A 17,604-nucleotide genomic window follows, 5' to 3' on the forward strand; every position below is an offset into this window, starting at 1 on the left:
TCAACATCACTGTAGCTACTACACAATACTAACTTAACAGAGTGAAAAAAAGTAAGTCTATAACATTTCAAAACATGCATCCTGTTGGCAACAAGGCACTAAAGTAATACTGTAAAGAAAGAATGTGGCAAAGCAATTCACTTTTTGTCCTGAATACAAAGTGTTAAGTTCAGTGCAAATCCAATACAACACATTAAAATCCTAAAGGAGATCCTGGTTCAGTCTGCTTTCTAGCGGACACTGGGAGATTAATTCACTTTTCAGCAAGACAATTTCATTTCGGTTGACCTATTGACATTTCTTTGTATATATCCATACAAATTATGCCGATTCATGATTTCATAAAGCGGTTTGTCTTGTCCTTTCATGTTAATTCTCAAAATGGGACAGTGGAGATTGAATTTCAATATTGAAACCATGTTGCAAAGGTTGGAGAGACATACAGCAAGGTTTTTACAAATCTCCGCTGTTGAAAACCAAGGCTAGTCGAAAAGAAAGGGGAGATGATGTCAAGATGTTTTTTTTACAGTAGAGATCAAGTTTATAAATTGCCTGGTTGGGATGATGAGAGAGTGGATTGTGCAGTGAGATGGAACAGTAAAAAGGCATTTCAACATCATAGCCTTGGCAGGAGTTAACTCGTGAAATAGACACCGGCTAGAACGCGGTTTTAACCAATAGGCATCCACGATTAGAACCACCCGTTGTATAATGTAGTACACCACCGTCTCAAATGACACCTACAGTTGAAGTCGGAAGTTTACATACACTTAGATTGGAATCATTAAAACTCGTTTTTCAACCACTCCACAAATGTCTTGTTAACAAACTATAGTTTTGGCAAGTCGGTTAGGACATCTACTTTGTGCATGACACAAGTAATTTTTCCAACAATTGTTTACAGACAGATTTCACTTATAATTCACTGTATCACAATTCCAGTGGGTCAGAAGTTTACATACACTAAGTTGACTGTGCCTTTAAACAGCTTGGAAAATTCCAGAAAATGATGTCATGGCTTTAGAAGCTTCTGATTGATATCAATTAGCCTATTGGAGGTGTACCTGTGGATGTATTTCAAGGCCTACCTTCAAACTCAGTGCCTCTTTGCTTGACATAATGGGAAAATCTAAAGAAATCTGCCAAGCCCCCAGAAAAAACATTGTAGACCTCCACAAGTCTGGTTCATCCTTGGAAGCAATTTACAAACGCCTGAAGGTACCACGTTCATCTGTACAAACAATAGTACGCAAGTATAAACATCATGGGACCACGCAGCCCTCATACCACTCAGGAAGGAGACGTGTTCTGTCTCCTAGAGATGAACGTACTTTGGTCCGAAATGTGCAAATCAATCCCAGAACAATAGCAAAGGACCTTGTGAAGATGCTGGAGGAAACAGGTACAAAAGTATCTATATCCACAGTAAAACGAGTCCTAGATCGGCATAACCTGAAAGGTCGCTCAGCAAGGAAGAAGCCACTGCTCCAAAACCGCCATAAAAAGCCAGACTACGGTTTGCAACTGCACATGGGGACAAAGATTGTACTTTTTGGAGAAATGTCCCCTGGGCTGATGAAACAAAAATAGAACTGTTTGCCCATATTGACCATCGTTATGTTTGGAGGAAAAAGGGGGAGGCTTGCAAGCTGAAGAACACCATCCCAACCGTGAAGCACGGGGGTGGCAGCATCATGTTGTGGGAGTGCTTTGCTGCAGGAGGGACTGGTGCACTTCACAAAATAGATGGCATCATGAGGTAGGAGAATTATGTGGATATATTGAAGCAACATCAGTCAGGAAGTTAAAGCTTGGCCGCAAATGGGTCTTCCAAATGTACAATGACCCCAAGCATACTTCCAAAGTTGTGGCAAAATGGCTTGAGGAAAACAAAGTCAAGGTATTGGAGTGGCCATCACAAAGCCCTGACCTCAATCCTATAGAACATTTGTGGGTAGAACTGAAGAAGTGTGTGCGAGCAAGGAGGCCTACAAACCTGACTCAGTTACACCAGCTCTGTCAGGAGGAATGGGCCAAAATTCACCCAACGTATTGTGGGAAGCTTGTGGAAGGCTACCCGAAATGTTTGACCCAAGTTAAACAATTTAAAGGCAATGCTACCAAATACTAATTGAGTGTATGTAAACTTCTGACCCACTGGGAATATAATGAAAGAAATAAAAGTTGAAATAAATAATTCTCTCTACTATTATTCTGACATTTCACATTCTTAAAATAAAGGAATGTGAAATGTGAAAAACTGAGTTTAAATGTATTTGGCTAAGGTAAACTTCAGACTTCAACTGTATGTTCATAGGGAAAAGAAGGTCTGAAGGTTGATGTTATGGAAATGGCACCTTGATAAGTTCCTGCATTGGAGTTAACAGCCTACCTTTACTTCATCTTTCATTGCAGTTAACTAGTACCAAATCATACCAGACCTTTTATTTATTCATTAACTCAAAACAAAACCATTGTGTAGCCCTAAGTAATAAATTATAAATTTTGCTCTAATTGAGATCGAATACTTAGGCAACACATTTACTAGCACGAGAGCAGCGATATGCATGGAGGCACTCCAGACAGCAAGAATAGTGGATTATTCTCATTAGAGTTTGCCGGTGAAATGATCTGAAAGTTGTGTTTGAGTATGTAGACCACACAGTGACGGCAGACAGATGCCTCCTCTGCTGTGCCTAATTACATTTAAAGCCACTCATAAAGCCGATAAATCTCTCCTATATGGATACAGCAATTACCGTCCATTCTGTACCCGTTATAAATCAGACCTCCGCACAAAATTGCTGCACCACAAACGGCACCCTATTCCCTACATAGCGCACTACTTTGGACCAGGGTGCCATTTGGGACTTAAACGGCTCCATTCACACACCTGCAGAGAGGGGAAGAGAGGCTAGCGGTGCACTTCTGCATACTGATAAGAGACAGGGAATATTCCCCTCAGTGAAGAGCTTCTGGGTTCTGTGTGACATTACATGGGAAAAACAAATGACCATCAGAGACAAAGCGATTGGAGGCAATGACGTTTGTTTGGTCACTGAATGTTGTTAAAGTCGCAAAGGCACTTGGTACTAGATGTCTCACTACACAGGACCTCTGACCTCTTATTTTTGTAAGCCCACCCCTCATGTTCTAGCCTTGTAGGGAACAGTAAATACCACAATCCCAGGATATGAGGGAGTTGAAAGGCTGTTTCCTGGTTTCCTTGATGACAAGCAAATAGCCGACCAGGTTTCGTGACATCATCCCAGTAGTCCCTCACAAGGCAATGCAGCCAGCCCCCGCAGATTCGGGGAGGGAATGTGCGAGGGAGGCCTTTTCTCCTCATGTTCATTCATTACCAGACTCCTCTGAAATGGCTGTTTAATTCAAAACTGAGGTAATGAACACGATGGGGTGTCTGATTAGCTGCTAATGTTTTTCAAGGAGAAGTGATGGGAGTTTGGCACTCTGCCCTTTAAGAGAGACTAAATGGCCCACTGTGCTGTGCCACATGCGGGTTTGAGAGAGCGTGTGGCAAGCCGCACTACATGGTTAATATAGGGCTGTTGTGTTAGACAAATAAATGTTGTGTGTGATTGCTGGTTCTGCAAGACATGGTAATTTCTTTGTGTGGTAACAGACCTGAGTTCAAATAGCATGTTGTTGTTGAATGATCTGGCACAATGGCACCAATCGAGTAGTCCCGAAAGTGCAAATGCGCATCTGATACACCAGGCTCAATCTAATACACCTTTGAGAGAAAATAAATACTATTTCAACCAAGGTCTATATCCCCAGGAATATGTACTTCATCCCTTAACCTGTATGACCAGGTTGGGTTGTGGGTGGCATGACTGGCATCTCACAACTCTCATCTGCCGACTTTGTGTCAGCTGATTATGATAAAAGCTAGGCGTTGTTCGCCACAGATCTGAAATTACCTCGGCTTTTTTATTTGTAGAATCTGCTTCCGCCTGAGTTCCTCTGGTTGCATCCAAAATGGCACCCTATTCCCTTTATAGTGCACTACTTTTGGCCAGGGCCCATTTGGGATGCACAACCTGTGTGTTAGACCTCCGAAAGATGGCTGGCTTAAAAATGTTCCAACCAGCTTCTTTACAATGTTTGTCATCATCGCAGCCCTTGTCAAGTCTCACCAAGACATACAGAGTAGGCAGTAATCCAACAATGTGTAATGTGCCAACGAGCGAATCGTACGCAAAACGCTTGTGTAGTTACAATCGCTAAACCCTTTATGTCTTAGATGAAATAATCCCTGCGACAATGCCTCTGTACAACAGAGTCTGAGTTGGAATATATTATAACTAATCAGAGAGTAGAGCTGAATTCAACTATTTATCAACATAATAATCAGAAACCCGGGAATATGGTTTCTAAAGGAACACTACTAGTCTCCATTAAATCTCCCAAAAACTTTGCCCAAGGTTTTAAAAGTGTTCCAGTGACTTTCTTTCAAGAGTTGAGGAACTGGGTTACAATAGATTCCATACGCCGGTTCCCAAGAACTTATGGTGTAGCGTGTCTGGTGCTTTCATCTTGAAAGGCATTCTGTGCAAAGCAAGGCTCAGTCACTACAGTCTCCTTAAAAGCATCCACAGTGTTGTCTATTTCCCTGTGATCAAGGGATGGGACCAGTTTCCTATTGAACTCAACTGAGCAGCACTTCCTTCTCTTTGAGCTCTATTCTAGTAGTGTTGATGTCTGGGAACTAGATCACTCATCATTTGTTGTTCTAAACAAGGTGAGTCTCCAGTTGGTGACATGATATTCAAAATTCCAACTGAAGAACACTACTCTACCATATTCAGCTTCACCCTCAATGCTGATGTAGACAAAAGCATATATTTTTGTCCACGACAAAACGTTACCACTGCTCCCAAATAACTAAGAGCTGAGCAGAGTTTGTACACAATGTAAATAACATTATAATAAATGCTATGTAGCAGACACTTTTTCCCAAAGCGACTTACAGTAGAGTGAGTGCATACATACATTTTAAGTATGAGGGTGATCAGATTTCAACGTCAGACAACACCAAGACACATTAGGCACCCCCAAGAGTCAATGTTTAATTTGAACACTGCCGGAGTTTAACTCAAAACCTTGGCTATGCCAGCCACAAGGGATACACGAGCTGAAGCGCCGTACCTTCCAGAAGTTGTCCACCTTGCCGTAGACCAGCGACTGGTTCTGCCGCTTGACTTCGTCAATGTGGCGGATGTCGCTGGCGTTCAGGTGTTGCTCCACCACAAAGCCCAGGAAGCTGTTGTCTGGCGTGTGGGCTGCAGGGGAAATAAACCACACAATATAACTGTCATTACACAGCTCAACTGGGATCACAATGATTATAGTACTGAAGCTAGTTAGTTCACATTCATTCATTTATATACAGAAAAAGGAAAACAAGCCACAAACACAGGCTGTCATTGTACAGTTAATGGGGAACACGATGATTATAGGTGGGTGATGTTAGTTCATTAAAAAAAGCAATTCAATTGCCAGCACCTTATCGCTATGAGATTTGCATAGGACAACAACTATTTTTCTCTACATTAGTTGATTGATTCATGCATATGCTGTACAGAAACGAGTGAATAGCATGACAATAGGCCTAATGATTAGGCCTATGAGTAGGCTATCTGTTTTGTTAGTGAAGTGGTTGTCTGACTCATGCCTAGAAGTGGAAAGTAAATATGAGGCTTATGTTAACCAATGAACACAGTTCCACATAGAAATGTGAAGTGGTGCGCCGGAGTCTGGCACAGCGGTAACGCTCCCAAATCCGGACCACACGTGCCCCCATGGAGACGGGTGTTTTGAGTCCCGGCTCAGCGAACTGTCTATTCCTTAAATCATTTCTGTGCCCCTCTCGCTCTCCCTCCTTATCTGTATCTACATCTGTCCCATCATAAAACAATACAATTATGTAAGGGAATCTCCAGAATAAAAAAAGAAAAGGTCATATGTTAATTAAATGTGAATTGATGATTTAACGTTCTACGATTAGAGCCTTAGTACTCCATTTCTTCGTGGCGAAATGGATGGTGGTACTGTAACTATGGAAATGAGCTTGGCAACAGGTCAGAAATGGGCAACGGCACAAACAGAGATTTGAAAATTAAGACAATGTAAGACTCGGATAGTGCAAATTATAAAAAGAATAGGGGCTTCCGTGACCCCCCCCCAAAAAGCCAACAAAAATCGAATTGAAATAAAACTAGGTTGGGTCCCAAAGCCCACATGGCAGTACACTTTTGACCAATGCCCTGTATGCTGGTCCTATGGGGCCTGGTCAAAAGCAGTGCACTATATAGGGGAAGGGGTGCTATTTGGGATGCTTCTCATCCTGACTCTCTGGGCTTTGCTTGATGGACTTGGACCATCTGAAGTGTATCCCTCTTACAGACCTACACTACATTCTCTGCCTCTAAAAAGGGGAGGGGAGGGTTTTAGGCTACATGTAGCATCCTGTTCCTTCTCCACTGGGCCTGTTAAGTTGTTGCATGAAGCCATGTGTGGAAGTGATTTAATATACGCTCCTCGAGAGAGTTTACTGATATTTTAGAGCCATTGCAGAGCGCCAGTAAATCGTGTGCAGAGACGACGTGCTGGGGGAGAAACTCACGGCCGCCACGCGATGTGGTGATAATAGAGGCCGGCCTCCCTCCGAGCCGACTGAGAAGGAGGAAAAGTGGGTGGAGAGAGGGAGCTGCCGTCAGTCTCTACGGCCCAGGTGGGAAAGGGATGTGTTAGGACAACATGAGTTAAATCTTTCAACACAGCAGAGAGCATTCCTCAAGACGAGCGGGGATGGGATGTGCTCTGCATGCTCCCCCTCCTCTCCCCCCGATTGCCATGTAGGAAAGACGGCGATGTCATCTATAAAATAGCTTCCAATACTCTACTCAGCAAACTGGATGCAATCTATCACAGTGCCATCCGTTTTGTTACCAAAGCCCCTTATACCACCCACTACTGCGACCTGTATGCTCTAGTCTGCTGGCCCTCGCTACATAAGTCTATAATAGGTAAAGCTCCGCCTTATCTCAGCTCACTGGTCACGATAACACCCACCCGTAGCACGCGCTTCAGCAGGTATATCTCACTGGTCATCCCCAAAGCCAACACCTCCTTTGGCCGCCTTTCCTTCCAGTTCTCTGCTGCCAGTGACTGGAACGAATTGCAAAAAAAAAAAAATACAATTGCTGAAGCTGGAGACTTATATTTCCCTCACTAACTTTAAACATCAGCTATCTGAGCAGCTAACCGATCACTGCAGCTGTACATAGTCCATCTGTAAATAACCCACCCAATCTACCTACCTCATCCCCATACTGTTTTTATTTATTTTCTGCTCTTTTGCACACCAGTATCTCTACTTGCACATCATCATCTGCTCATCTATCACTCCAGTGTTAATCTGCTAAATTGTAATTACTTTGCGACCATGGCCTATTTATTGCCTACCTCCTCGGGCCATTTGCACACACTGTATATAGACTTTATTTTTTTTCTATTGTGTTATTGAATGTACGCTTGTTTATTCCATGTGTAACTCTGTTGTTGTTTGTGTCACACTGCTTTGCTTTATCTTGGCCAGGTTGCAGTTGTAAATGAGAACTTGTCTCAACTAGCCTACCTGGTTAAACAAAGGCAAAAAAAAGATATATATCAATTTTTAAAACGTAGGTTGTGTCTGAAATGGCCCCCTATTAAAGATGTTGTGCACTACTTTTGACCAGGGTCTGTGGCACCCTATTCCCTATATAGTGCACAACTTTTGATTAAAGGTCTGGGGGGGGACTAGTGCACTAAAGGGAATAGCTAAAGGGAATAGGTCACCAACCCCCCCTGTAGTTAGATACCTATTCCAAAACCTTCCTTTACTGTTACATGTGAAAGAGCCTGTTTAAAAAAATTATAATCGTACAAATAATTTTTCCAAATAATAATAGCGCTGGGGAGAAGGAGAAGGGAGGCCTCTGTCATCACTCAGTGTATAAGTGGATGTGACAGTCTGCAGAAAAGGTTTGTGGGCCCAGCTGGACTATGCCAAGATGCCAGGCCAGTCGACTTCAATCAGCTGGCCAAAACAAGACATACACCCGGGCTCGGCACTTCGTAGCAGGCAATCCATGCATAATGTAATTTTGGTAATTTTGTGGAAGCCATAAAAAGTAATTGGAAAACGTCTCGCACTCAAGCTGACTGGATACGGTCAGAAACGCAGCAGGAGACTTTGTTCCGGTTCCGTTGGCATGCATTGAAATGCGTGGCTTCTTTTGCAAAATAACTATGAATTAACAGACTTATTTTCAAATAATTTGATGACCCCCGGATTAAGGGATGCCACCAAAGGTTTTATAAAAAAACAACTGGGGGGGGACTACTAAGCTATATGGAATTGCTTTAAGAAGGTCATACCAAGGCTCATTTTGCTATTTTATTGGGAATCTTAAGTCCCCTTGAAGTATATATAAAAAAAACACATTGGAATTTGGCCTTACTGCTATTAGCCCATACAAACGCATTGAATAGCGTTCACTAAATGGAACCACAGTCACCCCAAAAAATCTAAAGGAAGTTTGTTCAGAAGTGTCCGTCCTATATCTCAGAGATATAATAAAGATCAGGAACCACATTTTTTTGGGACATGCATTTGACTGCTTACTTTTGCCACTAAACTATCCCCATATATAAACTGAACAAAAATATAAATGCAACATGCACCGATTTTACTGATTTACAGTTCATGTACAGTTGTGGCCAAAAGTTGAGAATGACACAAATATTAATTTTCACAAAGTCTGCTGCCTCAGTTTGTATCATGGGAATTTGCATATACTCCAGAATGTTATTAAGAGTGATCAGATGAACTGTAATTAATTGCAAAGTCCCTCTTTGCCAAGCAAATGAACTGAATCCCCAAAAAACATTAACACTGCATTTCAGCCCTGCCACAAAAGGATCAGCTGACATCATGTCAGTGATTCTCTCGTTAACACAGGTGTGAGTGGTGACGAGGACAAGGCTGGAGATCACTCTGTCATGCTGATTGAGTTCGAATAACAGACTGGAAGCTTCAAAAGGAGAGTGGTGCTTGGAATCATTGTTCTTCCTCTGTCAACCATGCTTACCTGCAAAAAAACACATGCCGTCATCATTGCTTTGCACAAAAAGGGCTTCACAGGCAAGGATATTGCTGCCAGTAAGATTGCACCTAAATCAACCATTTATCGGATCATCAAGAACTTCAAGGAGAGTGGTTCAATTGTTGTGAAGAAGGCTTCAGGGCGCCCAAGAAAGTCCAGCAAGCGCCAGGACCGTCTCCTAAAGTTGATTCAGCTGCGGGATCGGGGCACCACTAGTACAGAGCTTGCTCAGGAATGGCAGCAGGCAGGTGTGAGTGCATCTGCACCCACAGTGAGGCGAAGACTTTTGGAGGATGGCCTGGTGTCAAGAAGGGCAGCAAAGAAGCCACTTCTCTCCAGGAAAAACATCAGGGACAGACTGATATTCTGGGATTGGACTGCTGAGGACTGGGGTAAAGTCATTTTCTCTGATGAATCCCCTTTCCGATTGTTTGGGGCATCCGGAAAAAAGCTTGTCCGGAGCAGACGAGGTGAGCGCTACCATCAGTCTTGTGTCATGCCAACAGTAAAGCATCCTGAGACCATTCATGTGTGGGGTTGCTTCTCAGCCAAGGGAATGGGCTCACTCACAATTTTGCCTAAGAACACAGCCATGAATAAAGAAGGGTACCAACACATCCTCCGAGAGCAAGTTCTCCCAACCATCCAGGAACAGTTTGTTGACGAACAATGCCTTTTCCAGCATGATGGAGCACCTTGCCATAAGGCAAAAGTGATAACTAAGTAGCTCGGGGAACAAAACATCGATATTTTGGGTCCATGGCCAGGAAACTCCCCAGACCTTAATCCCATTGTGAACTTGTGGTCAATCCTCAAGAGGCGGGTGGACAAACAAAACCCCACAAATTCTGACAAACTCCAAGCATTGATTATGCAAGAATGGGCTGCCATCAGTCAGGATGTGGCCCAGAAGTTAATTGACAGCATGCCAGGGCAGATTGCAGAGGTCTTGAAAAAGCAGGGTCAACACTGCAAATATTGACTCTTGCATCAACTTCATGTAATTGTCAATAAAAGCCATTGACACTTATGAAATGCTTGTAATTATACTTCAGTATTCCATAGTAACATCTGACAAAAATATTTAAAGACACTGAAGCAGCAAACTTAGTGAAAATTAATATTTGTGTCATTCTCAAAACTTTTGGCCACGACTGTATTTCAATTGACTGATTTCCTTATATTCATTAGGCCCTAATCTATGGATTTTACATGACTGGGAATACAGACTGCTGGTCACAGATTACTACATATATATATATATATATATATTTTTTTTTAAAGTTAAGACGTGGATCAGAAAACCAGTGAGTATCTGGTGTGACCACCCTTTGCCTCAGAGTTGATCAGGCTGTTGATTGTGACCTGTGGAATGTTGTCCCACACCTCCTGAAATGGTTGTGTAACTGGATAATTGCAGGAAACGAAACACTGTCGTACAGATCAATCCAGAGCATCCCAAACATGCTCAATCGGTGACATGTCTTGAGTATGCAAACCATGGAAGAACTGGGACATTTTTAGCTTACAGGAATTGAATACAGATCCTTGGAACATGGGGCCGTGTATTATCATGCCGAAACACGAGGCGGATGAATGGCACTACAATGGGCCTCAGGATCTCGTCACGGTATCTCTGTGCATTGAAATTGCCATAGATGAAATGCAATTGTGTTTGTTGTCTGTAGCTTTTACCTGCCTAACCATAACCCCACCATGGGGCACTCTGTTCACAATGTTGACATCAGCAAACCGCTCGCCCACACAACGCCATACACGCTGTCGCACATCTGCCCGGTACAGTTGAAACCAGGATTCATCCAGCGTGCCAGCGGCCATCGAAGGTAAGCATCTGCCCACTGAAGTCAGTTACAACGCCGAACTGCAGTCAGGTCAAGACCCTGGTGAGGACGGCGAGCACGCAGGTGAGCTTCCCTGCGACGGTTTCTGACAGTTTGTCCAGAAATTCTTTGGTTGTGCAAACCCAGTTTCATCAGCTGTCCGGGTACCTGATCTCAGACGATCCCACAGGTGAAGAAGCTGGATGTACAGTAGATGTACACAGATATTTTGGAAAACAGTTTAATGTTGTCATCCCATCTCGAGACTTACTTACCCAAATTGGCCCACATGGAACAAAGTGGTAGGGATGCACGATTAATCGAATTCGGATCGAAATTGCGATATTGACTTTCAATACCCATATCGCAAGAGGCTGTGATTTCTCCTTTCTTTAAAACTCCATTAATACAACAAAAACTCCACTACAGTACCTCCTCCAATTAGATGCGCTAGACTCTGTTCATTCAATCTATAAATGCAGAGGATGCTGACCAATCACAAGTGCCCCCACTTCTAGTGCGCAGTTAGATGCTGGTGAGGAGAGAAAGGGCTTTAACAAAGACAGTACAGTATGAGGTTTAGAAACTCTGTGGCTTTATCTCAGTGTGTAGTGGAAACATGAGTGCTGCTTGTGCTAACGAGAATGCCGTTTTGGTGCCAAAGGGTGCATTTTCAGTGGTATGGGAGTATTTTGGCTACAGGCAAACCGATGTCAACCACATGCAAGTGTTGTGCAAAAAGTGCCTCAGTTGTGGCGACAACAATAAGCAACACGACAAATGTATTAAATAATTTGAAGAATAACCATTCCCTACTTTACGACGATTACATGGGAAAAAATGCGCCCGACAGCAGCAAAGTCCATCAGGAGATATGCATTTTATGGAAAATGATGAACGACTTGGAAGGTGTGTTCCACGACGCACAAGCAGAGTGGAACTAACCTTCCACGAAGTTACACTTTTTTCCAGAGAACGCATAAAACCCCAATTTAATAATCCCTTTTATGCCATGGCTATAATTTAACACATTTGCCTATAGAAATGTGTTTATTTGCAGGTAGAAATGTGTTCAACATCCACTGAAGTAGCTAGCAAGTTTACTATATACGGTGCCTTCGGAAAGTATTCCGACCCCTTGACTTTTTCCACATTTTGTTATGTTACAGCCTTATTCTAAAATTTATTAAAATTGATTTTTTTCCTCAACCTACAATACCCCATAATGACAAAGCAAAAACAGGTTTTTAGAAATGTTTGCAAATGTATACAAAATATATTTTTAAGGCTCTTTGACTTATAATTTCAATTATACAAATGATTGTGTAATTATTTATTAGTCGGCTCAATCATAAGCTTCGTATTCAATTTGCAGCCTCCTGTGCTAGGAACATATGGAAATTGGCTCCAATTTCATTAATATGATTAAAATACTATATACCAATCCCGCAGCCATAGTTAAAAGAGAAGATCATAGATAAATTCATCTTATTCTCAAGTTATACCTAACCAAATCATCCCTACTGCCTCCCAAGACCCCAATGGAGGACTCCACCTCTACTTATGGAAACCTCATTTGTTTTCCATTTTAAATATTTGGGAGTAAATATACTGTATTTCCTTCCTTAGATAAAACCACTGCCAGAAACTTTAACAGAATGCTCAGATCAATCCAACCTCTACTAGATGGAATATTATACCGGTTGATTTAACTAGCAGAATATCTATTGTCTCAATGCTTCCCATGGATCCCCTTCTGGCAGGTGGGAAACATGGCTTCCGGGTGGGGCTGGAGGATGCGGGCTGGTGGATGGGGACAGGGGGGGAAATGGGTTGGGTTTATCATTGTAGGCATTTCTTAGATTTCTTATTGTACCTGTAACCGCCCCTCTGGAAAAAATTTAAAATACAAATAAAGTTGGTCACTAAAAAGAAAGAAAGGCAGCAGCAGCGAGTGAGGACGGCCAAGTGTTGTTACTGGAGAACATAGGACAATTAAAACTTTGTTTGAAAAGTGATTGACAATTATATGAACAGAAATAATGTATAGAAGCAAAGGGGGGACCAACTCCATATTAATGCCCATGATTTTGGAATGAGATGTTCGACGAGCAGACCACCTACTTTTGGTCATGTAGTGTACAGTTGAAGTCAGAAGTTTACAAACACTTAGGTTGGAGTCATTAAAACTAGCTTTTCAACCACTCCACAAATGTCTTGTAAACAAACTATAGTTTTGTCAAGTCGGTTAATACATCTACTGTGTGTATGACAAGTAATTTTTCCAACAATTGTTTACAGACAGATTATTTCACTGTATCACAATTCCAGTGGTTCAGAAGTTTACATGGACTAAGTTGACTGTGCCTGTAAACAGCTTGGAAAATTCCAGAAAATGACATCATGGCTTTAGAAGCTTCTGATAATTTGAGTCAATTGGAGGTGTACCTGTGTATGCATTTCAAGGCCTACCTTCAAACTCAGTGCCTCTTTGCTTGACATCATGGGAAAATAAAAGAAATCAGCCAAGACCTTGTAGAACTCCACAAGTCTGGTTCGCCTGAAGGTACCACGTTCGTCTGTACAAACAATAGTACAGAAGTATAAACACCATGGGACCACGCACCCGTCATACCGCTTACGAAGGAGATGCGTTCTGTCTCCTGGAGATTAACGTACTTTGGTGAGAAAAGTGCAAATCAATCCCAGAACAGCAAAGGACCTTGTGAAGATGCTAGAGGAAACAGGTACAAAAGTATCTATATCCACACTAAAACGAGTCCTATATCGACATAACTTGAAAGGCTGCTCAGCAAGGAAGAAGCCACTGCTCCAAAACTGCCATAAAAAAGCTAGACTACGGTTTGCAACTGCACATGGGGAACAAGATTGTACTTTTTGGAGAAATGTCCTCTGGTCTGATGAAACAAAAATATAACTGTTTGGCCATAATGACCATCAATATGTTTGGAGGAAAAAGGGGGAGGCTTGCAAGCCAAAGAACACCATCTCAACCGTGAAGCACGGGGGTGGCAGCATCATGTTGTGGGAGTGCTTTGCTGCAAGAGGGTCTGGTGCACTTCACAAAATAGATGGCATCATGAGGAAGGAGAATTATGTGGATATATTGAAGCAACATCTCAAGACATCAGTCAGAAAGTTAAAGCTTGGTTGCAAATGGGTCTTCCAAATGGACAATGACCCCAAGCATACAAAGTTGTGGCAAAATGGCTTTAAGGAAAACAAAGTCAAGGTATTGGAGTGGCCATCACAAAGCTCTGACCTCAATCCTATAGAAAATTTGTGGGCAGAACTGAAAAAGCGTATGCGAGCAAGGAGGCCTACAAACCTGACTCAGTTACACCAGCTCTGTCAGGAGGAATTGGACAAAATTCACCCAACTTATCGTGGGAAGCTTGTGGAAGACTACCCAAAACATTTGACCCAAGTTAAACAATTTAAAGGCAATGCTACCAAATACTAATTGAGTGTAAACTTCTGACCCACTGGGAATGTGATGAAAGAAATAAAAGCTGAAATAAAAATCACTCATTCTTAAAACATTTCACATTCTTAAAATAAAGTGGTGATCCTAATTGACCTAAGACAGGGAATTTTTACTAGGATTAAATGTCAGGAATTGTGAAAAACAGTTTAAATGCATTTGGCTAAGGTGTATGTAAACTTCTGACTTCAACTGTCTCTACATCTATCGATCCATATGGTACTGGAACTGACCCCGTATATAGTATTCTTACTTCCTTTACCGTGCTCTTCTTATTTCTTATTTTTAAATCTTGTGTATTTCTCTTCTACCTTCTTATTTGTTGCATTACATTGTTATTATTATTGCATTGTTGGGGTAAGAGCTTGCAAGAAAGGAATTTCACTGTAACTTGAAAAACTTAAAGTTGTGGGATGGAAATTAATCTTAAGCACCTTCTGATTATGAGCTGTCACTCCACACTGGTTGCCTCCATACCTTGCATAAGGGACAGAAAGAATAAGAAGAAAAAAAAGAAAACATCCTGCTTAATGAACAACCCTCACTAACTACCATAGGGTTATCGTACACACACACGGCCCCACCACACTCACGCTTTCAGGAAGCCAGCATGTTGTCCATTCATTAACGTTGTCAGGGAGGGGTGTAAAGGGGATGGAATGCGCAAGGCTCAGTTAAGTCATCACCAGGGCTTATGTGTATCGAGAGAGAGACACACACTCAGAGAGATACAGCGCGAGAAAGAGACAGACAGAGTGAGAGACAGACAGAGTGAGAGACAGACAGAGTGAGAGCAGACAGAGTGAGAGACAGACAGAGTGAGAGACAGACAGAGTGAGAGACAGACAGAGTGAGAGACAGACAGACAGACAGACAGACAGACAGAGAGACAGAGAGACAGACAGACAGACAGAGTGACAGACAGACAGACAGACAGACAGACAGACAGACAGACAGACAGACAGACAGACAGACAGACAGAGTGAGAGACAGACAGAGTGAGAGACAGACAGAGTGAGAGAGAGACAGAGTGAGAGAGAGAGAGTGAGACAGACAGAGTGAGAGACAGAGACAGACAGAGTGAGAGACAGAGACAGACAGAGTGATAGACAGACAGACAGACAGACAGACAGACAGACAGACAGACAGACAGACAGACAGACAGACAGACAGACAGACAGACAGACAGACAGACAGACAGAGAGACAGAGAGACAGAGAGACAGAGAGACAGACAGAGTGAGACAGACAGACAGAGTGAGAGACAGACAGACAGAGTGAGAGACAGACAGACAGACAGACAGACAGACAGACAGACAGACAGACAGACAGACAGACAGACAGACAGACAGACAGACAGACAGACAGAGAGACAGAGAGACAGAGAGACAGAGAGAGAGAGAGAGACCCCCTGACTCAGCACTTTGTATCCCATTGAGGAGGAAATGCTAAATTAATGCAAACAGCCAAGCAGGCCCAGCCCAGAGCAGCACTGGCACAAAGGATAAGGCTGAACCTGTTGTTTTTAGAGATCAGCACTCACATTATTTGGCAGGTATCTTCTCTCTCTCTGTATCTCTATCACTACATCTTTCATTATCTCACTCTCCGTCCATCTCTCCCTCACTCTCCGTGTCCCCCTTACTCGCTGTGTATAGTGGACTACTTTTTACCAGGGCCCATAGGACCAGCTCATAGGGTATAGGGTGAAATAGGGTGGAATTTGGGACGACACTCTGGGCTTTACTCGATGGACTTGGCCCCTCTGAAGTTTATGCTTATAAAATAATGCAACAGTTCCTAATCAAAGGAGGGGTAGGGAAAGCAGCCGGTGCCCTCATTCTGTAGCATCCCATTTCACTGGGTCCTTATCGTAGCTCCTGGCCAAGGAAGGATGACTACTTCACAGCTGTCATCTGGCCATAATTCATCATAATCAGATGTTTATTTCTGCCTGAATTTTTAAATGGCAAAAAAGGAAAACACCATCTGCTTGATAAGAAATTTAAGAAAGTGCACTGAGGCCATATACATTTCTGCGTGGCTTGTTGAATGTTAAATTGAAAGATGTTGAAATTGAAAGAAAAAAATTCTAGCGTGAAATGGAATTCTATTCTGCATAGGTTTTGATAGGCCTTAGTGAAATTCAGGTGTGTCTTGTACGCCTGCTACGTTAGGTTAATCTACTCTAGACTAAATGCACGCCCCTTCAAATCTCCTCTGCTTCTGCATTTCCCCTGCTTGTTTGTTTTCATTTAGGTAATTTCAGTTCAGTGTTTTTCCTGAGGTGGAAGAGCGGATTTAAAATGAAAAGGGGAAAAGTAGCAAAGGCAAAAAAGGAAATAACCATCTGCTTGAAATTTAAGAAAGTGCACTGAGGCCATATGCTTTTCTGTAGGGCTTAATGAATGTTAAATTGAAAGATGTTGAAATTGAAAGACAAAAAAACACAAGCGTGAAATGCAATTCTATTCTGCATAAATGTTGATAGTCCTTATCATGAAATTATATTAAAAAAGACAATTGGCTGGACATACTGCTTTTGATCTACCAAGACAATTTCAGTTCAACATTTAGTTTCCCTATTCAGAACTTGTGGAACATTATTAAGATTATAAGCACTGAACTGAAATGACCTAAATGAAAACAAACAAGCAGGGGAAATGCAGAAGCAGAGGTTTGAAAGGGCATGCATTTAGTCTAGAGTAGATTAACCTAACGTAGCAGGCGTACAAGACACACCTGAAACTACATCCCCTACATACTGGTCTTGACAAGAAGAAGAAAATAAATAACTGGTCGGGGGAGGTTCTCTTCGGCACTGTTCAATCCAGTAAATGTGGAGGAGTTGTTAAGATGGAGTGCCTCCTTGTTAATGTCCAAAAGCGGATGTTGCGTCACAGGCTCTCTTGCCATTTCCCCTGAAAACGGAACATCCGGGTGGTTGGGGACTCGGCAGAGGCTAAGAAGAGATAAACATCACTGTAATCAACTTCAGCATTTTACAGGGGGGAGTTTCCCTCTGACAACAGTGGGGATGTGTTCATTAGGGCACGCAACAAATACTTTTATTTACGCTTTGC

At 42.4% G+C, this 17,604-nt stretch overlaps 1 protein-coding gene across 1 annotated transcript in view; it reads right to left on the reverse strand.

Moving 5' to 3' along the window:
- LOC106574313 (alpha-1,6-mannosylglycoprotein 6-beta-N-acetylglucosaminyltransferase A) overlaps positions 1-17,604 on the reverse strand; it is a 117,833-nt gene that overhangs the window by 24,312 nt on the left and 75,917 nt on the right. The window contains exon 11 of the mRNA XM_014150150.2: positions 5,173-5,306. Coding sequence (XP_014005625.1) covers positions 5,173-5,306 — 134 coding nt within the window. The remainder of the gene's footprint in view (positions 1-5,172; positions 5,307-17,604) is intronic.

The sequence above is a fragment of the Salmo salar genome, chromosome ssa16 (genome assembly GCF_905237065.1).
Source record: "Salmo salar chromosome ssa16, Ssal_v3.1, whole genome shotgun sequence".
Classification (NCBI taxonomy): Eukaryota; Metazoa; Chordata; class Actinopteri; order Salmoniformes; family Salmonidae; genus Salmo; species Salmo salar.